This window comes from Hemiscyllium ocellatum, chromosome 1 (assembly GCF_020745735.1).
Source record: "Hemiscyllium ocellatum isolate sHemOce1 chromosome 1, sHemOce1.pat.X.cur, whole genome shotgun sequence".
Lineage (NCBI taxonomy): Eukaryota > Metazoa > Chordata > Chondrichthyes > Orectolobiformes > Hemiscylliidae > Hemiscyllium > Hemiscyllium ocellatum.
This window is the reverse complement of record NC_083401.1, coordinates 37,302,802-37,326,017: the sequence shown is the minus strand read 5'-3', so window position 1 is coordinate 37,326,017 and position 23,216 is coordinate 37,302,802. Positions and strand designations below refer to the sequence as shown.

General features: G+C 41.7%; 2 protein-coding genes across 2 annotated transcripts in view; one reads left to right on the top strand and one right to left on the bottom strand.

The window, feature by feature from the left end:
• Positions 1-5,132: 5,132 nt before the first annotated feature.
• On the bottom strand, positions 5,133-17,232 carry nicol1 (NELL2 interacting cell ontogeny regulator 1). The gene is made up of 4 exons (XM_060828827.1): positions 16,645-17,232; positions 16,391-16,522; positions 7,970-8,058; positions 5,133-6,068 (listed from the first exon to the last, which is right to left on the bottom strand). The coding sequence occupies exons 2-4, from the start codon at positions 16,482-16,484 to the stop codon at positions 5,997-5,999; spliced, it is 255 nt and encodes an 84-aa protein (XP_060684810.1). The 5' UTR covers positions 16,485-16,522; positions 16,645-17,232; the 3' UTR covers positions 5,133-5,996.
• nelfa (negative elongation factor complex member A) overlaps positions 16,927-23,216 on the top strand; it is a 74,987-nt gene continuing 68,697 nt past the window's right edge. The window contains exon 1 of the mRNA XM_060828815.1: positions 16,927-17,246. Within this exon, the coding sequence (XP_060684798.1) occupies positions 17,037-17,246 (210 nt within the window). The 5' untranslated portion in view covers positions 16,927-17,036. The remainder of the gene's footprint in view (positions 17,247-23,216) is intronic.

Below are 23,216 nucleotides of genomic sequence, written 5' to 3'. Positions count from 1 at the left end.
AGCTGCAAACAATGGCCTGAGATGTTCCTCACTCTACATTACCATCAGTCCAGGGGCATGAACTCTGGTTCAATAAAGAATACAGGAAGGTATGTCAGAAGTAGCACCAGGTGTAGCTAAAAGTGTGTCAATCTGGTGAAGCAACAAAACGGATGCCAAACAGCATAAGCAGCAAACGACAGAGCTAAGTGATTGCACAACCAACAGATCAGATCCAAGCTCTGCAGTCCTGCCATAGCTGGTTGTGAATGGTAACGGGACTTGAGAGCGAAGGCTCCACAAACATCACCATCCTCAATGAAGCATTCACAACAGTCTTCAACCAGAAGTGCAGGGTGGATGGGTGATCCATCATGGTCTCCTCCACTGGTTCCCAATGCACATGCACGCGCACACACACACACACACACACACACACACACACACACAGCCATGGCTGTTGGCTCATTATCTTTAATTACAGCTCTTCTGCTCCTGTAATACTCTTTTATTTATGTTTGTACATTGCTGGTTACTAAATATAGCTATCTAACTTAGTGTCTTAAGATCTTGCCTTCTGCTCCCCCTTCTGCTCTTTCCTTCTGACATTATACCCTCTGGTTGTGGACTTTCCCAAAAGGGGAAACAACTTTTCCAAATCTACCACATTATGTACTTTAAGAATCTTGTATGTTTCGATAAGGCAGCCTCTCCTTCTTCTGAACTTCTAAAGTTGGGCAGAGAAGTGGCAGATGGAGTTCAACCCAGGCAAATATGAGGTGATGCATTTTGGAAGATCCAATTCAAAAGTGAACCATATGGTAAATGTAAAAGTCCTGGGCAAAACTGATGTACAGAGAGATCTGGGTGTTCAGGTTCATTGTATCCTGAAGGTGGCAACGCAGGTCGATAGAGTGGTCAAGAAGGCACATAGCATGGTTTCCTTCATCGGACAGGGTATTGAGTATAAGAGTTGGCAGGTCATGCTACAGTTGTATAAGACTTGGTTCTGCCACATTTGGAAAACTGCATACAGTTCTGGTTGCCACATTATGTAGATGCGGATGCTTTAGAGAAGGCGCAAAAGGAGGCTCAGCAGGATGTTGCCTGATATGGAGGGTGCTACCTATGAAGACAGGTTGAATGTATATCTAATGAAAGTAAGCCTAATTTAGAGGTTGAGGGGGAATCTGATTGAGGTCTACAAAATCATTAGAGATATAGACAAGATGGATAGCAATAAGCTTCCCAGAGTGGGGGACTCAATTACTAGGGGTCACGAGTTCAAGTTGGGAGGGGAAAAGTTTAAGGGAGTTATGCATAGAAAGTACTTTACGCAGACGATGGTGCGTGCCTGGAACCTGTTGCCAGCAGAGGTAGCAAAGGCAGGCATGATAGCATCATTTAAGATGCATCTAGACAGATACAATGAATGGGCAGGGAGCAAAGGGATACAGATCCTTAGAAAACAGGTGACAGGTTTAGATAGAAGATCTGAATCGGCACAGGCTTGGAGGGTCGAAGGGCCTGTTCCTGTGCTGTAAATTTTCTTTGTTCAATGAATACAGACCAATTCTATTAAACTGATCCTCACAGGACAATCACTCTGTACTCAGGATCAACCAAATTAACCTTCTCTGGATGCCTCCAATGCCAGTGTTTCTTTCCTTAGATAAAAGGAATAATGTGAACAGTTTTAGTCCCAAGTGTGGGCTAACTCATGCATTATATTGTATTAGTAAAACTTTACAATTTTTATACTCATTTCCCTTTGAATTTAAGGCTAAAGGTCCATCTACTTTACCTATGATGTTCTGAATTTGTATGCTTGCTTTTTGGAATTTATGTGCATGCTCAAATCCCTCTAAATTTAAATAATATTCAGCTCCTCTATTCATCTGGCCAAAATACATAATCTCACATTTTACCAGATTGTATGCCATCTGTAACTTGTTTAACCTGTTCATATCCTGCTGCAGATTGTCACCCTCGGCACTTACATTGCCACCCACTTTTGTGTCATGCACAAACCAAGCAATAGTACATTCACTTGAGTCATTCCAGACATTAATATATGCTGCAAATAATTGTGATCCAATCAAACATGTAGTCCCTTATCAAAGGCCTTCCAGAAATCCAAATAGATTACACTCACTGCTTCTCCTTTGTCCGACTTGTTACATCCTGAAAAGAATTCTAATTTGTCCTTCATGTAACCATACTGACTCTGTTTGATTGTTTTATATATTTCTAAAAGGTTGTGTCTTCTGACATCTCTGAAAGGTTCAGTCTGCATTCTGCGCATGCACTCACTGTTAAACTCGCAAAAAACATGATGACGCCCAAATGTGTACAATAAATATAAGTGAAGATGATGATGTCATTGGCAGGGCTGTTACTTAGCATGATCATTTTGTACATGCATATTGAGCACATTTTCATTTCTCAATTCTCTGCTGTTACATGCTTTACAATAAGCTTAACATTTTCAGAATGGCGTGATGTTACACTAACTGGCCTATTAGTTATGTGCTTTTTGTCTCCTTCCCTTTCTAAGGTGTAACATTAGCAATTTTCCAATCCTCTGGGATGTTTCTAGATTCTAAGTAGCCTTGGAAGATTATGACCGGCTCAGTCATGATCCCCATAATTACTTCATTTAATATCCTAGGATGCAGCCTATCAGGTCCAGGAATTCATCAGTCTTTAAACCCATTTATTGCCACCTTCAGGGTACAATGGACCTGAACACCCAGATCTCTCTGTACATCAGTTTTACCTTAAGCTTTTTCATTTACCATGCAGTTCACTTTTGAATTGGATCTTCCAAAATGCATATTTTCTCTAGTGATAATTACATTTTTCCCCTTGATTATTTAGATTGCACCAAGACTAGGTCTCAGTGAAAGGAAAACTGCCCTGAAGACAGTAAGTCAACCTGATGTTAGGTCCCAAACAGAAAGATCAGCAAGAATTACAAGCTGAGTGAGTGAATGAATCTCATTCAATGTATACATGGGAATAATATCATCTGGCTCACTTATTCTAACATGGAGGGATATGACAGATGAAGACTGATTGAGAGTAAGGTGATGTTTAAAGTGAAAGATTGCTGGCAATCTTGGCACTTTAAAGTTAGCATGGCAGAGAACAAATTCTGTAAATGAACACGGATGACTAGAAGAGCCATTAAGACAGTCACTGCTGAGAATCATGGGGAAGTACTTTCCAATATTTCCCTTGTCAGACTGCAGATCGTTGTGTGGTTTCACAATAGATCTGGTGCCATCTTATTGCCCAGCAAAACAGGGCCATGGCATCAAACGACCTACTCATTATCTGAATTTTAATATGCAATAATTGTTCCTTTATCATCAGAGATTCAAGATAAAGGTGAGCCCAGTGTTCTGCAATGACAATGCTGTACTAGCAATGGCAGCCTCTCAGACATGTAAAGAGTTTTCTCTGACCATCAGCATCAGAAAGATAAATGTCCTGTCCAGAATTCTCATACTGCCATCAATGAGATACTGGAGTTTGTCAATAGCTTTAAATATCTAGGTTTGTCAACAATTAGCAACCTCTCTCTTGCTGAAATCCACATGCATCACAAAGGCTGCTGCTACTCAAGCGGAGTAAGAGTGGACAGCAACCTCACTGAAAACATCAAACCTGACAATCTACCAAGTCTATATCCTTAGCACACTTCTCTGTAGTAGTAGAGCTGGACGACATATTCTACACAGAAGACGATGTTGAATAGTTTCCATTTCCACACTCTCGGGTGTACCCTCTGCATCTCTTGGCTGGATAAGGTCATGGACTCAGAATTTTCATGCTCCAGAACCTATCAACCACTCGGCCAATGTCTGCATTGGCCTGGCCACGCTCATCCGATGGATGACTTGTAGAGAGTAAGCAACCCACTGGCTCACATCACCTAGGTATACACCACTACTACAAACCCAGATGCAAGCACGATATGAAAATGAAGGATGCTGTATTAACATCAACAACTAGGAGATAGCCAGTTGTGAGAGGTCAGAGCAGTCTGAGACTATTTGAAAAGGGCATTGGAAGAGGGAAGCAGAAACAATAAGCATAGCTGGCCATGTACAGGGCCCAAAGGATAGAGGCTGCAAACCTTACCCCTTCCCATTCTTTACTTTGCAGCAAAATTTGCAATGAAGCAGGGCTGCAGAGTAGCAGAAAATACTGCTAATACAGTTTACCCCATAGCATAAACCATGGTCTTATGTATTTTTCTTGGAGCAATTCTCAATTTAGATTAGATTAGATTCCCTACAGTGTGGAAACAGGCCCTACGGCCCAAGAGGTCCACACCGACCCTCCAAAAGAATAACCCACCCAGACCTATTTCCATCTGACTAATGCACCTAACACTATGGGCAATTTAACATGACCAATTCACCTGAACTGCACATCATTGGACTGTGGGAGGAAACCGGAGCACCCAGAGAAAACCCACACAGATACAGGGAGAACATGCAAACTCCACACAGACAGTCACCCGAAGCCAGAATCAAACCTGAGACCTGGTGCTGTGAGGCAGCAGTGCTAACCACTGAGCCATCGTGCAACCCCATTTACTTACCTGATTATTTTGGATCCCTTTCCTGAAAGGGAGTTTTAACATAAAACTTAAGTTTCCAAGTTCAGTAGCTCTGCATTTTAGTTATGAAAGCAAATTTGCATATTTTAAAAACTATAAATGTATGAGGATGCGAAGATTTTAAGTAAGTTCACCGCACATGTCTGATTTACATTACAACGGCATTCCACAATCTGTTGAGAAAAGCACAAAGCAATTTTTTGAAAACAGATGTTAGCCAGAGGCTGAGTTCTAACTATTCTGATATGACCACTTGAACAACTTCATGGTTAGAAACTATCTCAAAACAGGATTTCTGTCTGACTTGTAGTCAAGAAGCAAGAGGGAAGATGCAAGAGAGGGAAATGAAGTTTTTAAAAAAATTAATTTGCATTAAATTCAAGATGATGCAAGAGGAAGTCTGTTCAAGTGAAACCTGCTGCTAAATATGCAGAATGACAAAAGCAACAAGATTAAAATATTTTAATGAAGCACACTGATTTCATACAGTAAAATTGCAACAAAATAAATCAACTCAAAGTGTTTCATAGGGTAGAATTTTACTTCAATGTAGCATGTTATATTTGTAACAGTACCATGCATATTCTCATTGTGAAATAAGTTACACTTTTAGGATCAAACATATATTAGCATAGAAAATTACTTGTTAACTTGACACAAAACCACATTTTCCCCCACTAAATATTTAAATCTTACAAGACATAGTAAAGTACATTCTACTCACCAATAATTGAACATAATGGAATCCTATAAGGGCACAAGAAATAGAAGCAGGGTAGACCAATGGCCCCTTCAATTTGCACATCATTCAACTGAATCATGGTTAAAACTTGTTTCTCAACTCTCCTTTCCTGCCCTATCCCTGTGAAAGCTAATAGTACAGGGATAAACACACAATACAATATTAAGCTGTCTTATTACATCACATTTCATGCTTTCTAGTTAAGTGCAGGATAAATAAAAGTGCAAACAAATTCTGCCAACTAGCATATTAAAATTGAAATGCAGTCACATTACACCTATTCCTCACAGAAAAAAAGATTCAAAATATTTGACAACAGGACAGGTAGGTTGGGTAGCTTTGAAAATATTAATTGAAGGGAAAGGGAGAAATAAGAAAAGGTCAGTGAAAGAAAAATGGTTTTCAGAAGACATCTGAAGTCAGGAATAGGAAGAGAATTTCAAACAACAGTGCCTTCAGGAATCAAAGTTTATTTGCCTTTTTTTGAAAAAGGTCTCTGAAACATTTATTATTTCACTGTGAATATTTAGCTCATCTCAAACGTTTGAGATATATTTCAAACGCTTTAGACATATTTCATTTGCATGTCACGAGGCACAGGAATATGTTCTGAGCAAAGTGTCGCGGCCCACCTCTAATACATCAGGCTAACAGATTTGAAGGCAGACAGTCACATAATGCCCGCTTTTCCACTCTCAGCAGCAGATCATCAGTCTGTAAACATAGATATAATCAAATTTATATGCAAATGCTCTTTCCTCTTAAAAATAATCTATATTTCTTTATGTTGCAATTTGACTGTAGTCCAAGTAATCAGCAAGTTTGAATGTCATATATAGCCATCACAATTTAGTTCTAATATGCATGAAAACAATTTAGAATATTTAAAAGACTGAAGAAATATTTAAAATATAGTTGAAAGTATTTCAGATTTCTGCATTGCATTAATAAAATGTACTAACAATTTATGAACTTAGTCAAAGCATACAGATCATTGAAGGTGGCAGGACAGATGAAGAAGGAAGTAAATATAGCATATAGGGTTCTTGGTTTTATTTACTGTATGAGTACAAGAGCAACAAGGTGGATGTTGAACTTGTACAAGATACTTGTTAGACATAAAAGTACCATGTATGGCTGCGAGTGCCACATTGTAGTAAAAATGTGTGTACTCATTGGACAGAGTGCTAAATTGGTATTTACTAGAATGGTACCAGATATGGTGAACTTTAGCTATGAGCATAGATTGAAAACATTGGATTGTTCTTCATGGAAAGAAGGCAGCCAAGAGGAAATCTGATTGAGGTTTCCAAAATCATGTGTGGGTTGCACAGAATAGATAGGATGAAGCTGTGTCTACTTGTCAAAGATACAACAAAGGGGCGTTGGTTTAAAGTGATGTGCAAACGAAGCAGGAATTATTTGAGAGAAAAAAAATTTTCCATCTAGTGAGTTGTTAGGGGATGGAAAACACTGAGAATTTAGTGGAGGCACATTCAATTGAGATATTTAAGAGGGCAATGGGCGTTTTTTGGATAGAAATGTTGTCAGGGATAGGGAGAAAAGGCAAGAGATTGGCACTAGATAAAAGAGCCAGTGCGGGCAACATGGGCTGAGTGGCCTCTTTCTGCACGAAAATAAATTGTGATCCTCATCCTGTGATTAGCCTTTTTTTAAAGAAAAGGTACAAATCAAAAGGAAGTGACTCATTCCCAAACATAAATATGGTTATCTATTCTCAAATGGATTATTTATTTTAGCGATGAATACTAGTGAAAAGCTAGCGAATACAATATTCAAGCAGAGGCCAGTCTAACATCCATCATAAATCATGTTTAAGTAAAGATCTCTGGAAAGAAATAGAAATGCAGATGCTAAGATATTCCATTTGTAAATCCCAAGATAAGTCTCGAGGTTCTTCGAATTGCAACATCAAAAAGGACTTTTAAAAAGCAACATCCAGAAACGTCATTATCTCAGTCATTTGAGCAGAGCTCAAAAGCTGCAGCAATCTCTTCTCAAAGACAAACTAGATGGCAGCAGATTGAGGGGTCAACCTAGGATAGTTGGATGACATATCAAGAGTCATGAACTTCAATGGATGGGTGGGGATAACACAACACAGATGAGCGTGGAGTGCAGATCTCCTCTTCGCAAGAGTGGGATAAGAGTAGCAACAACAGTAGTCAAGATGATTTGGCCCTCTGGTTACCCATTGCATTTAGTTCATTGTCATAGGCAATTTTACATCGTGAAAGGGATGCTTTCCTCACCCCTTATTCTAACTGCAATTCCATATGGTAATTCAGATGATTTTATGGTGATATATTGCAACAAATATCTAACAATTTGTGATGATTTTATGGTGATATGTTGCAATAAACATACCTACCAATTTGCATAGTGTTAATGCAATCCATCATACATTTCGCCACCTCTGAAAGTTAAGCTATGTTTTCTTACATACCTGTTACAATTTACCTACAACATGAACACTTCTGTTTGTAAATTAAAATTACTGAATAAATTTTGAATGGCTCCCAGCGATAAACGTTTAAGTTTGTTCTGCTTCGATTTACTTTATCGATTGGTTATAATGAACAATATACATTTACCCTAGTGTTTAGGTTATTTGCAGTCCTTTTCAAGTCTTGTAATGCTCTCTGCATAAATTCAAATGCATGGCAGTCAACACAGGGACGACCTGTGGAAGAAGCATTAAAAACAGCTAAAGTGTGCTTGACAGTTATTATTAAAATCTCATGTCTAACACATTTAACAAGTTAAAACATAAAATTATCATAAACACTGTCACTGTGTTATGTATATAGCAGTAATTCAGGGATCAAAATATTTTTGAAAGATCCACATGAGATTTTTGACAGCTACTTTTTAGTTTTCAGGGATTCCTTTTTCTCGTTACCTTTGCCTCCCCTCTTCTGCCAACCCCTCTCTCCACAGCCCATATCCAACCTTTACAGCACCTTTTTACTCTATTTTGCAATTCTTCTTTTCCATTTGCAAATTCACTTCACCCCAGTCTGACTCCCCAGGCTCAACAACCTCCCACTTCACCTGTGCTCTGGCTGTTTTACCTGTTTCATCAAGTAAAAAATGAGGTCTGCAGATGCTGGAGATCACAGCTGCAAATGTGTTGCTGGTCAAAGCACAGCAGGTTAGGCAGCATCTCAGGAATAGAGAATTCGACGTTTCGAGCATAAGCCCTTCATCAGGAATAAGAGAGAGAGCCAAGCAGGCTGAGATAAAAGGTAGGGAGGAGGGACTAGGGGGAGGGGCGATGGAGGTGGGATAGGTGGAAGGAGGTCAAGGTGAGGGTGATAGGCCGGAGTGGGGTGGGGGCGGAGAGGTCAGTAAGGAGATTACAGGTTAGGAGGGCGGTGCTGAGTTGAGGGAACCGACTGAGACAAGGTGGGGGGAGGGGAAATGAGGAAACTGGAGAAATCTGAATTCATACCTTGTGGTTGGAGGCTTCCCAGGCGGAAGATGAGGCGCTCCTCCTCCAGCCGTCGTGTTGTTATGTTCTGCCGGTGGAGGAGTCCAAGGACCTGCATGTCCTCGGTGGAGTGGGAGGGGGAGTTAAAGTGTTGAGCCACGGGGTGATTGGGTTGGTTGGTTCGGGCGGCCCAGAGGTGTTCTCTGAAGCGTTCCGCAAGTAAGCGGCCTGTCTCACCAATATAGAGGAGGCCACATCGGGTGCAGCGGATGCAATAGATGATGTGTGTGGAGGTACAGGTGAACTTGTGGCGGATATGGAAGGATCCCTTGGGGCCTTGGAGGGAAGTGAGTGTGGAGGTGTGGGCGCAAGTTTTACATTTCCTGCGGTTGCAGGGGAAGGTGCCGGGGGTGGAGGTTGGGTTGGTGGGGGGTGTGGATCTGACAAGGGAGTCACGAAGGGAGTGGTCCTTGCGGAACGCTGATAGGGGAGGGGAGGGAAATATATCCTTGGTGGTGGGGTCCGTTTGGAGGTGGCGGAAATGGCGGCGGATAATACGTTGTATGCGCAGGTTGGTGGGGTGGTAGGTGAGAACCAGTGGGGTTCTGTCTTGGTGGCGGTTGGAGGAGCGGGGCTCAAGGGCGGAGGAGCGGGAAGTGGAGATGCGGTGGAGGGCATCGTCGATCACGTCTGGGGGGAATCTGCGGTCCTTGAAGAAGGAGGCCATCTGGGCTGTGCGGTGTTGGAATTGGTCCTCCTGGGAGCAGATGCGGCGGAGACGAAGGAATTGGGAATATGGGATGGCGTTTTTACAGGGGCAGGGTGGGAGGAGGTGTAGTCCAGGTAGCTGTGGGAGTCAGTCGGTTTATAATAGATGTCTGTGTTGAGTCGGTCGCCCGAGATAGAAATGGAAAGGTCTAGGAAGGGGAGGGAGGAGTCTGAGACAGTCCAGGTGAATTTCAGGTCTCCGCCCCCACCCCACTCCGGCCTATCACCCTCACCTTGACCTCCTTCCACCTATCCCACCTCCATCGCCCCTCCCCCTAGTCCCTCCTCCCTACCTTTTATCTCAGCCTGCTTGGCTCTCTCTCTTATTCCTGATGAAGGGCTTATGCTCGAAACGTCGAATTCTCTATTCCTGAGATGCTGCCTAACCTGCTGTGCTTTGACCAGCAACACATTTGTACCTGTTTCATCACTCTACCACCTCTGAGAAATGGTCAGGGCATCAATGTGGACTTCAACAGTTTCCTCATTTCCCCCTCCCCCACCTCATCCTAGTTCCAAACTTCCAGCTCAGCACTGTCCCCATGACTTGTCCTACCTGCCAATCTCCTTTTCCACCTTTCCACTCCAGCCTCTCCTCGCTGACCTATCACCTTCATCCCCTCCACCATTCACCTACTGTACTCTATGCTACTTTCTCCCCACCCCCACCCTCCTCTAGCTTATCTCTCCACACTTCAGGCTCTCTGCCTTTATTCCTGATGAAGGGCTTTTGCTCGAAACGTCGATTTCGCTGCTCCTTGGATGCTGCCTGAACTGCTGTGCTCTTCCTGCACCACTAATTCAGAATGCCTTCATAAACTGCCAACTGAACTTGCAAGTTAACCTTAAGAAACTGAAATAGTCCCTTTGTGCTTCAGATTTCTAAAGCCTTTCCCATTAAGAAAATACTCTGTGCCTCTATTCCTCCTAGCAAAGTGCATAATGTCATAATTTCCCACATTGGGTAAAGCAGCGCCAGATGGAATACACTCTTCTAGCTTATCCAAGTCATCCTGCAGCCTTCGTGCTTCCTGAACACTACCTGACTCTCCACCTATCTTTGACTCACCTGCAAATTTTACAACTATGCCTTCAGTTCCTTAATCAGATCATTAATGTATAATGTGAACTGACCCCTTTGAACTCGCTGGCTGCCATTTTGAAAAATGTACTTTTATTCCTACTTTCTACCTTCTGCCAGTCAGCCAACCCTTTGTTCATGCTAGCACACTGTCCCAAATACCATGGGGTCTTTTCTTATTCAGCATCGTCCTATGTGGCACCATGTCAAAGTCCTTCTGGAAATCCAAATAGATCACATCCACTAGCTCTCTTGTTTAACTTGTTCATTATTTCCTCAAAACATTTTAACAGATTTGTCAGTTATGACCTCCCCTTGATGAAGTTGTGCTAACTCAGCACTATTTCACATGCACTTCTAAAGTACTCCACAATCTCATCCTTAATAATGGGCTCTAAAATGTTACCAAGAACGGAGGTCAGACTAACCAGCCTGATTTTGTGTCTTCTGATTCACTCCCTTTTTAAACAGGGTGTTGAGTTACATTAGTCATTTTCCTGTCCTCTAAAACCCTCTCTGACTGCAGCAATTCCTGAAGGATCACCATTGCCTCCACAATCTCATCTAATCCAACCTTCAGATCTTTCAGCTTCCCCATCACCTTCTTGTCAGGTGATAACGACTACACTCACCTCTGCCTGTCTCAATGTTCTGGTATGATACTGGCACTTTCTGCTGAGAAAGTTGATATAAAGTATCTATTCTGTTCCTCCACTATTTCTTTATTTCCAAGTACTACTTCCCCAAACTCACTTTTCAACAGTACAATGTCCACTCTTACCTCCTATCTAAACAACCTATTGCAATCTTCTTTAATATACTGGTTAATATAACCCTCACAATTCATCTTCTCTCCCCATATTGCTTTTTTCAATTATACCCTCTTCTGGTTTTAAAAGCTTTCCAATCCTCTGGCTTCCCACTAATCTTCACCACATTGTATGACTTCTTTTGCTTTTATGCTGTCCTTTTCTTACATGCGTTTTCTGTACCCAGATTTATTTTTTGCTCCACATCCTGACTACTGCTAGGGATCCTGTACAGAACTCCCATCAGCATCATCTTTCCTTTGCAGTTCCTCAACTCTACCCACATAGATTTTATGCCTTCCAAGCCTACATCACTTTTTGCCATTGATTTAATTTCATTTCTTAAGAACAAAACAACAACAACCCCCTCTGGCACATGCCTGTCCATTCAATGGGACATGTATCCTTGGATACAGAGGAACCGCGATTATCCAAATATTGGATTATCTGAAGGAGATCTCAAGGTCCTGATAGAAACATTACATCAAAGACTGTTTCTAACACTGATCACGTCTTTTGTTTACAATGATTAAAAATGAAGTCACCTTACTGACATGCTGCTGGAAATTGGTCCTGGACTGATGGGAGCCCAGGCACCATCTCCAAATGACTGACCTCCCACCCTCTCTCCCCACATACTTCAGTTGCAGTACAAAGGCGTGTGTGTGCATGCGCTCTATTTGCAGACTCAACCTCCCCAAAAGGCAGCAGCAGCAGTCTTGTTGTTGGTGTCCAGTCCGGCTGTCCCCTGGAGTGGACAGAGAGGGGTTGGGGTAATGGGGGCAGGTGGGGATTGAAGGGGGCGGTAGATTTGGGAATGAGCGTGGGGCTGCATTAGACAGGGTTGGGGGTGGGCGGGGTACAGTGTTTACGGGTTGGTGTTGGACAGGGTTAGGGGCGGACAGGGGATGTTGGACGGGGGGGGGGGAACGGCGGGCAGGGGGCTGCATTGGACAGGGTTGGGGACGGGCGTGGGACAGCGTTGGGAGGTGGTATTGGACAGGGTTGGGAGTTGGCAGGGGGTGGCGTTGGGAATGGCTTTGGATGGCGGGCAGGGGGCTGCATTGGACGGGGTTGGGGGCAGGCAGAGGGCGGTGTTGGACAGGGTTGGGGGCGCGGGCAGTGGTGCCATTCGATGGGTTTGGGGATGACCACTAGGCGGCACAGAACAAGTTGGGGGCAGGCGGTGTTGGACAGTGTTGAGGGGCAGTGTTGGGGCAGGCGGGTGTGTGGACTTGGACTGGGTTGGCGACATCTGCATTAGGCGAGGTTGGGGCAGGTGGAGGGCAATATTGGATAAGGTTGGGGGCAGGCAGGGGATTGGTGTTGAACGGGGTGAGGGTGGGGGGCCGGGGGTCTTGCGCAATGCTGCTGCTGCCCCATCCCCCAAACAGGGAGCGGACTTAACAGAAAACCCTGAGTCCAGAGGAAAGGTATTGAATCAATTAACCAAATAATCAATTATCCAAACAAAATAGTGCCTGCCCATCTCGGTCGGATAATCGGGGCTCCTCTATATTTAGATCCCTGTCCTGATACTTTTTGCAGCCATACTTCACGAGCCATAACATCATACCTGACTATTTCAATCTGAGTCAGAAGCTCATTTACCTGGTTCCGTGTATTGCATGTATTTAAGTGAAACACCACACTACCTCACTTCTCATTGTTGTCTGCTTATCTGCTATCAGCTTCCTGATTATTTCCCTACTCTTTGGATGCAGGTTTGCTCGCTGAGCTGGAAGGTTTATTTTCAGACGTTTCATCACCATACGAGGTAACATCAGTGAGCCTCTGGATGAAGTGCTAATGGCATGGCCTACTTTTTATGTATTTAGGTTTCCTTGGGTTGGTGATGTCATTTCCTGTTTTTTTCTCAGTAAAACAACAGAAAATGACATCAACTACCCAAGAAAACCTAAACACAAATAGAAAGCTGGCTACATCACCAGCGCTTCATCCGGAGACTCACTGAAGATGTTACCTGGAATAGTGTCAGTGAACAAACCTACATCCAGAACATCAACCTGAGCTACAAATCTTCTCAAAACTCCCTACTCTTTGTCCTATCATTTGTTCTGGACACATCAACCTTTCCAGGGCCCTCCACCTCCTTAACTTTTTTCCCCCATAATTTACCATGCAACTGCACCCAGTCCCTCACTGCTTTTTCTCTAGAATTTAGAAAGGTGATCTGATCGAAGTCTTCAAGATATTAACAGAAAACGTCAATATAGATAAACTATTTCCACTGGTTGGGGACTCTAGAACCATGAGGCATAGTCCGAGAATAAGGGCTAGACTATTCATGAGCAGTGCAATGAGAGAATTCCATATTCAAACACTAGATGATGTTTGGAACTATCTTCAACTGGATCAGTTGCTGGTTTTAAATTTGAGTTTGATTGTTGTTTGTTGAGCAAAGGTATTAAGGAGTATGGAGTTAGGCAACAGATCAGCCATGATCTCAACGAATGGTGGAACAAACTCAAAGAGCTGAATATGCTATTCATATTCCTATGTTCTATTAAGTAGTTATTTCTTTTCAAGTGTCACTTGATACAGCAGGACATCATGTCCTCAGGCCTCCACCCAGAACAAAACACAGGCAATCTGATAGTTCCACTTTCTCACATTGCCTAATAACTCTGCATCTGCTTGCGTATGAAGAATCTATCTACTTAAGAGTTATAGTCATACAGCATGGAAACAGACCCTTTAGTACACCTACAATAAAAATGTTCAAAAGACTGCTTCCACCGCTTGAGGAAAGAGTCCCAAAGATTCAACTTCGAAAAAACAAACTCGCCTTAAATGAGCAATTCCTTATTTTAGATCAATGATCCAAAGATGCAGAGGAACTACCCTTTTCACCTTCATCCTGTCAAGACCTCGCAGCATTCTATATATTCCAATCAAGTCACCTCCTACTCTTACGAACGCGAGTGAATACAAGCATAGCCTATCCAATTTTTCCTCCAAATACACTCTCCCAATTCAGGTATTAGAGTAGGAAACCTTCTCAGAACTGCCTGCAGTACACCTCCATCCATACATCATTAAATAAGGAGCTTAATACAGTACAAGGTGTTCTCATTATGGTCTCACTACTGCTCTGTAGAGATAAACCATCACCTCCCTGTTTTGCATTTCATCCTGCTTGCAATAACTAACATTCTATTAACTTTCCTAATTACTTGCTGCATATTAAGCTTTCTTAATAGTCTCTTTACAACTTACTTTCCTACCTATCTTTGTATTCATTAGCAAATTTAGTGACTCTACCTTAGGTCCCTTCATCCAAATAATTTAAACAATTATAAAAGCACAAGATCCCCAGCACTGATCCTTGTGCCAGACCATATTGTCAACTAGAAATTGACCCAATAACACCTTTTTCTTGTTCGCTAGCCAATCTTCTATGCATGGAGAAAGTGAGAACTGCAGATGCTGGAGATCAGAGCTGAAAAATGTGTTGCTGGAAAAGCGCAGCAGGTCAGGCAACATCCAAGGAGCAGGAGAATCGACGTTTCAGGCATAAAGCCCTCCTTCAGGAATCTTCTTCAGGGCTTATGCCCGAAACATCGATTCTCCTGCTCCTTGGATGCTGCCTGACCTGCTGCGCTTTTCCAGCAACACATTTTTCAATCTTCTATGCATGCCAATATATTACACCTTGCTTTTAGTTTTTCACAAAAAAAAACTTGTATGTAGCATCTTATCAAATTCTCTGGAAATTTTGTAGATCAATTGGCTTCCTTTTACCCACAACAGATTACTCCCTGAAAGAACTTCAATAAATTAAATATTATTTTTTCACAAAGCCCCACTGACTTACAAGAACTTAAGCTAACTGGCAGTGTCCATACCCATGTATTTTTTTTGCCCCAGTTTTTCTGAATACAGTATCAGAAGGGAAAGTCTTTTGTAAGCAAAACATTTAATCTAAATTCTTAAAATTAATTCTTGGTATGTAGGTATTGCTGACTAGAGCCACTTCTAGTTATCCATTTGATACAATAAAGAGGCTCAATAGAAGGACAAAATCGGGTTTCCTTCCCTAAGGCACATCTTTACAGCAAATGGATGTACATGACAACTGGACAGCTTCACAGTCACTTTCACTGCCAATTTTATATTCCAGATTTTTGTTTTATCTGAATTCAACATCTGAAACTGCCATTCTGGGATTACCTATACCATTATCACTTTTAAGATTGTTAAATTTGGCAGAGCTGGAGGTAGTCATACATCTTCCTGCCACTGGTCACCCAACACATACGCATTCCTGATGGAGGGCTTTTGCCTCAAAAGGTCAATTTTCCTGCTCCTCAGATGCTGCCTGACCTGCTGTGCTTTTCCAGCACCCTTCTAATCTTGACTCTGATCTCCAGCATCTACACTACCCACTTCTGCCTACCCAAAACATACAGCATATATCACCTTACCATGACACCTGGAAGAGCAAAATCAAACAAACCATTTGCTTGCTGGATGGGTTTTGATAATTAGTTATACAGCTTGGTACGTAGGTATCAATGACTAGAGCCATCTCTAGTTATCCATTCGATACAACAAAGAAGCTTGATAGAAATACATAATGGGTTTCCCTTCCCTTAGGGACATCTTTGCAGTAGAAAGGGATAAACCCTTACCATCACAACCTAGTGTTCTAAAATGAGAATAAACATATATGCAAAGGCTTTTTTAAAAAATAAACAAAGACACTTTTCGCTTTCACGCCGGCATGCGTCTTTGTCTGGTTTTGCTCTCAGCAGCCTAATGGAAAACGGACCTTTAATTCCAGGAGTGCCCCAGGCAACCCAGGACAGTTAGCAAGGTCTATCCGAGACGGTTCAAACCGTGATGCTATGAAAATACGGATTTGGACACGGGTGGGGGAAAAGAGAATCTGGGAACTTACTTTCAGCCGGGATGACAGTCCCAGATTCGCCGTTGGCTTCGGCTATCAAGCCGGCAGCGAGCAAGACGAAGAGGCAGAGCGAAGGAACGGCCATGATCGCCGCGACGACGGCGGCGGCTGCAAGCAGGGACCCTGTTTCAGACGAGGGTGGGTGGGTGGGGGAAGAAAACCTGCGTTATTTCCAGTTACCTATCGAAAAACTGCATTTTTTTTTAAATTAAATGGGAACAAACCGTTCTACGTATAAAACCTACCGAGAGAAAGATTTCAAATTTAAAACCACTCGACCGTCCCAAACAGCCCCGCCTCGATCCGACCAGACGAGCAACGGTTGCGCAGGGAGAGAGGGGCGGTCATGTTTTTGATCGACGTGAATTCTAACCAATCGGCGAAGCAGCCCGACAGGGGAGGCGGTTCAGCCGGTTAACTGACTGCAGTATTGGCCGTTCTTTCATTGGTGGTTCCCCAACAGGAGTGGGGGAGGGGTTTTGGGATGTGGGCGGGGCTGCAGCGTGGTTGTGTTGCAGTTGTAGGAAATGGGGCCCCGCGGCGAGGGGGCGTGGCCCTACGGCAAGGAGGCGGAGCCCACAGCAAAGGCTCTCGTCGTCCCGGTTAATGCCCGTCCATTCAAATCTCCTTCTTCAAGATGGCGTCCATGAGGGAGAGCGACACAGGTTTGTGGCTGCACAACAAGCTCGGCTCAGCCGATGAGCTCTGGGCGCCTCCTAGCATCGCTTCGTTGCTCACTAAGGACGTTGTGGACAACATCCGAGTGTGTTTTCACGGTTTATCGTCGGCAGTGAAGCTCAAACTGCTTTTGGGGATCCTGCACCTTCCCAAGCGGACGGTAGACGAGGTGAGGCGCCTTTGCTTCTCTCTCAGTGTGTGTGTGTGCGTGTGTCAGGAGCTGGAAGGGAAGCTGAAGAGAGCGCGCCAGGAAGTACATGAAACATAGGGGTCAAAGCACTAAATATAACCGCCCCTTCTCAATGTAAGACGTGTAAAGTTTTTATATGTATGTGTCCATAGTAAAAACAAAGCTGATGGATCATCGCCAAAGAGTCTGTTTTTACTGTATTCATAGAAAGGGAAACTCTGATAATAAATAAGCTTTTTGGTATGCGTTTAACTTTAAGCAATGAATGTAACAGGTTTTTTTCAAAAAAGTCATCTAACAATAACGGTTCATTGTAGAGATTCCCAACCTATATTGGCCAAGGTTCCGTCTTTTCCAAGAACACATTTTATCATCTCTGGAGAACCTTAGGAAGCCCATAATGTCAAGAATGAACTTGAACATATAAAGAACATTTAGTACGTCAGCTTTATCTGAGCAGAATGAGTTTGTTTGTTAGTGCACAATTTGTGGAATCTTGGTTTGATTTGGAGTTTCAGCTGCAAATCACTCGCAATATTCAAGAGACTTTCATTCTTTTTGATGCAAGTGAAGAAATTCCAGCTTCATGCTCATGATTTGGAGATGCTGGTGTTGGACTGGGGTGTACAAAATTAATAATCGCACAACACCAAGTTATACTCCAACAGGTTGAATTGGAAACACTAGCTTTCGGAGTGCTGCTCCTTCATCAGGTGGTTGTGCAGCTTCTTGCTGTTATGTTGAGGAAAGGTAGGCAAGTAATTAATTCAACTACTCTTTGGATAGTGCCGCATTTTAAATAGACATCCAAAAGTGGTCAAGGAATGCAATTAAAAATTATATGTTTAAGCTGAAGCAACATAAACATCAGTTGTGTAGATTGGTAAGGAATTCACAATAGTTAAGAAGAATGGGAGGAGATTTTAACTTATTCATTCTTGGTTTAAGACTGTTATTGGCTTATGCCCGTAACATCGAATTTCCTGTTCTTTGGATACTGCCTGACCTGCTGCGCTTTTCCAGCAACACATTTTCAGTTAAGACTGTTATTGACAAGACCAGAATTTGTTGTGCATCCCTAATCACCTTTGAATGGAGTGGTTTGTTAGGCTATTTCTGTGGTCTGTTAAGACCTGATCATGTTCCTATCAGTCTGTAGGTGAGATCAGGTATAAAATAGTAGATTTCCAACCCTTGGATATTTATGAATCAGTTGGGTTTTTATGACAATTGATTGTTTCATGATCACCAGTACTGTAACTAACTTTCAACTCTGAAATTTAGCACTTGAATTTAAATCACACCAGTTTTCAGTGTAGAATATGAACCTGAAATATTAACCTGGGCCTGGGATTGCAATTTGTGACATTATTAGTACACCGCTATCTTCCCACATTGAAGCATATACAATTATTAAAGAACTTGATTGGGTAGATACTAAGAGGATCTTCCCTTGGCTGCAGAGTTTAGAACTGGGGATTGCATTATGAAGGTAGTGGAATGGCTGTTTAGGATTCAAGATGTTTCTTCACTCAGGATTGTAATTCCTTGGCGCTTTCTACCCCAGAAGGATGTGGTAATGTTGTGAACACTGGAGGATATCAATAGATTTTGTTTTGGGCATGGGGAATTGGGAGTTATGAGGATTGGGTGGGAAAGCCAAAGCCTTATAGAATGAATGAGAATGCTTGAGCTTATACATAATGAGACAGCTGAGAGGCTGTATAACCTATTTCTTATGTCTTGTCTCCAAAAATGTCAACAATTATGCAAGTGATTGTGGGATGAGACATTACTTGCCAGCAACTTCCACTGTACTTGAAAATAATGCCTTTTCAATTAATGCTAACCAAATAAAAATTGCACCAATTGAATGAAACTTTCCATTTGCCTTTGTGATGCCATGGGGTGTATCAATTGCTATAGTAAGGGTAGAATTGTATGTCTCAAATATGTTACTATGACTTTTTAGTTGGAACTGCATTGTTAAAAAGGCCTACTGTTTATGTACAGGAACACGATGTTGGGGTATTGGGGTGTATTTTAATTTCCTTGGTTTCATACTATTTTTATCAAGAACATTGGTACAAACACGCTGGTCCTATTTTTGTGGTCAGTGTTGAGTAAACAATAATTGCAATTTCCCACAGTCTTGTACTGTTAGATATGATTCTGCCATTGGGCAGTACTTGTCAAAAAATCACGAATGTGTTGACAGTTACACTAAACTTCGATTTAAGATAATAGTCAAGGTTGTTGCACATATTAGGAAGTGTCATGCATTTATATGTAAGGATCCATTCTTTGGAAACAGAAGGGCTTAAGGTTGCACTTGAAATGAGTGGCTTGCAAGTCCACTTTGGAGGCCAGTTTAAAGTCAACAAACTTGCTGTAGGTGTAGGCCAGACTGGATGAGGATGGCAGATTTCCTTGCTTAAAGGACCTCTGTGAATCAGTTTTTTTTATTAATGACATTCATGCTAGTTGTCACAGTAGCTTCCAACTACATATTTATTACTAGAAATTTAATTCTGCCAACTGCTGTGGTGAGATTTGCATGGCCTCAGGGAATTAACCTGGATCTCTGGATTCCTGATACATTGCCATCACTATGACACCATTTCCCAATTAAGATCTGGTCCCCCAGCTAGTATTGGATAACTTATATTGCAGAGATTTCTAATGGATTGGAAAATGATTGTCTGGACTGTTGCAGAAGAGGATTTGGATTCATGGGGGTAATGTACAAACCACTTAATTATTGTGTGGATCTAATTATGAATCCCGAGTTTTAATGAAAAAGAAATGCCAGTCAGCCCATTTTAATTGATCTAATCAGGTTTCTAATGCATGCTACTGTTCTGTCATTTGAAATATTGTTTTAATTAATTTTAGTTCCACCACTGTATTTGAAAGTTTATTGTACATGTTGATTATTTATAGCCGAGTGAAAGATTTTATCAGTTCTAAGATTACACTTTTCTGAAATGAGCCTGTTTCCTACTCCTGCTACCACAATTTATTTTGATGTAGCATTGTATCCTTCATCATTCATCCAGTGCTCCGTTTCCACATGAAAAACCCAAGTCTCTTGCATCACCTCTTATAGCTACTGTTAAAAATCTCACAACACCAGGAGATTTTTAACTTTGTACATCCCAGTCCAACACCAGCATTTCCAAATTATATCAAACCTGCTGTGCTGGGGTTTGAGTTTTCAGTGTTTAAGTGAGCCCCCGTGAGAAGTAAAGTGAGAAAGGAGTTAAAGTCCCCGAGTGGTGAAATTTGAGGCTCTGCAAGTCTTTGTTCTGGAGGAAAGAGACCCGTGTGGGCCGCTGCAAGGGCTTTCTCCTTTTAGAAGTGTCATTTCAGTGAGAGGATCCAAAAAAAACAAGGATCGCTGAAATTAAGGTTGTACTAATACTTGTGTTGAGAAAGGAAAATTTGATGTTTAAAAATTTTGGATTGTTGAAATCCTGGTTCAGAAAATCTTTTTGAGCAACTGTTTTGCCTTGCTTGAGTTTGGATCTCAATTCAATGTGTTTTGTGAGCAATATAATGGGGCAGGTTTTGTTTTCAAATTGTCCAACATTATGTCCTTAAAACAAATTGATTGATCTGTTTGAAATTCTACAATGCCTGTTTTTAAAAAAAAACAGTTGGTTCAATGGTCATGCTTTAGCCAGATGAGAATATTGTATTAAAATATCTTTACTGCTGCTGTTTTTTTAAAAATGCACAGTGTTCACAAAAAGAAGTGCATTTTGAGTTTGATGTTTTGTTAAGATTTTACAGAATATTAGAACTTGAGGCTGACCTGTTTCAGTTCTGTTCATTATTGTTAAGACTTCATTGGCCCCTTTCATATTGCAAATTCAAAGAATGTTGATCTCTACCAAAGTTGCCACTATGATTCCGATTGTTTTATTTGGGAAGTTTCATTTGGAGAACATGTTTTAAAATATTCAGCATTTGTTTCCCACGAATGTTTGAGATTTAAATCAGAACTGAAACTGCCTCTTCAATGGTTAAGGCACAGGGAAGATGTTGTTTTCTTGCTGTTCCAGATTTTGGAAATACTTTTCCTGACAGCTTTCACATTAGCCAATTTATTAAAGGAAAATAATTTTCGAATAACCTGAATGAGGTACCCAAGGGTTTGATTTTAGGACCGTTGATTGTTGTTTGTAATTGACTGAATTGTTTAGGCAGTACAATTTAGAAGTTTATGGATTGTATAAAACTTGATAATATCATAAATAGTGAATTCAAAGAGTGTTGAAATAGGCAGACACAATTTAGTGTTGTCAAATGTGTGACTGTCTTCATACTGATATCCATCTTGGCAAGGAAGGAATGAGAGAGAAAATGCAGAGATACTTTCAGCAGCTAACATAGTCTCTAGAGTTTCTCCATTAATAGGTAAAGCATGCCTTCGGACCACCACCCACCCCTCCACAACCCAATCCAATGGATTCAATCAGCTCACCAGTCATGAGCACGAAAAGCAAAGAAACCAACAACAGTGAAGAGGAGGTCAGTGTGCTTTTTGGTCGGTGGCCTTCCTATGGACATTAAACCACGTGAGCTTTACCTTCTGTTTTGATCATTTAAGGGATATGAAGGTTCACTGATCAAGCTAACATCGCAACAGCCAGTTGGCTTTGTTACATTTGACAGCAGAGCAGGAGCTGACACAGCAAAGAATGCTGTATTCACCCAGCCTGCTGCTGCAGCTGCTGTATGCTCAGATGTGCTGGTATCCTCCATCTGAAGCATCTCCACAAGGATGGAAGTCTTGTCAGTTTTGTGAAGTATTTAACTGCCCTTATCCAAAAAAATCAGATTTCTCTATGGAGTGATGCATGAGGACAGACTGGATATTGTTTTCTGGCTGGACTTTACTGAAGGAGATTTTGGAGTATTGGCTCGTTTCCACTCGACTTGGAGGGGATGGAGTGGTCACTAAAGACTGTGGATTTAAGAACTTTACTAGTGATTTCTTTTCCAGATGGTAGGATTGTTCAAATTCTATTTACTGTAACAGGCGAGTAATTTTTGTTGTTACAATCATTGTATACTGTGTGTCAATAACTTGCTTAAATACTGGCTATCAGAGTCTTAGAAAAGTTGGTAGTGCCGTCCAGGTGGCTATCATGAAATGATAAAAGGAGGGAATGAGAATTTGTATTGGGTATGAGCAAGTAGGGAAAGATTTAAGTTTTGAGTTTTATGAAACAAGAGTTCAGCTGAACATGACTCAGAACCGATAAGAACTTGCAGTTAACAATGGGGTGCTGGAGCTGAGGGTAATGGGTTAACAAGGTGGAAAAACATGCATTATGTAGAGCCTTTAACAATGTTGAAAGCATTAAGTATAAAGTGTCAGTTTACCAAGATGAAAAGAATTCATTATGTGAAGCCAGTTAAGGTTAAGAACATTCATTGTGTGACAGCAGATGGCTTAATCTTTACTGTTGATGTTTGCTGGTTGTAACGGTCATCCAATCAATATGTATGTTACCTTATCCAAATGCTTCTCCCTTTAAAATAACAATATAATTCATTAAGAAACTGCTGTGCCAGAGAAGACTGGGAATCCAGATCCCTGTGCACATGGGTGATCGTTTTCTCTCTCTCTCCCTCCAGAATAAAGATGGAGGTAAAACGATACTGTCTCTCTGAGCGTTTTGCTTCAACTGAGGAGGGGTGGTAGGAACAGGGCAACAGTTTAGCTTATATTGTTTTAAACTAAATAGTTGAAATACAAGCAAATGGGACTGAGTAGACATGTGCCCAGACAGAAACAAGCATGATGACGTAAACAGCCATCTGGAAAAATGTCTCACCATCTGTCTGTTAATATAATTGCCAGGTCCCTCATTATGAATGCTTGACTGATCTGTAATGGATCAGCTCAGTATGGTATCTGTTTACAGCAATAGCCGT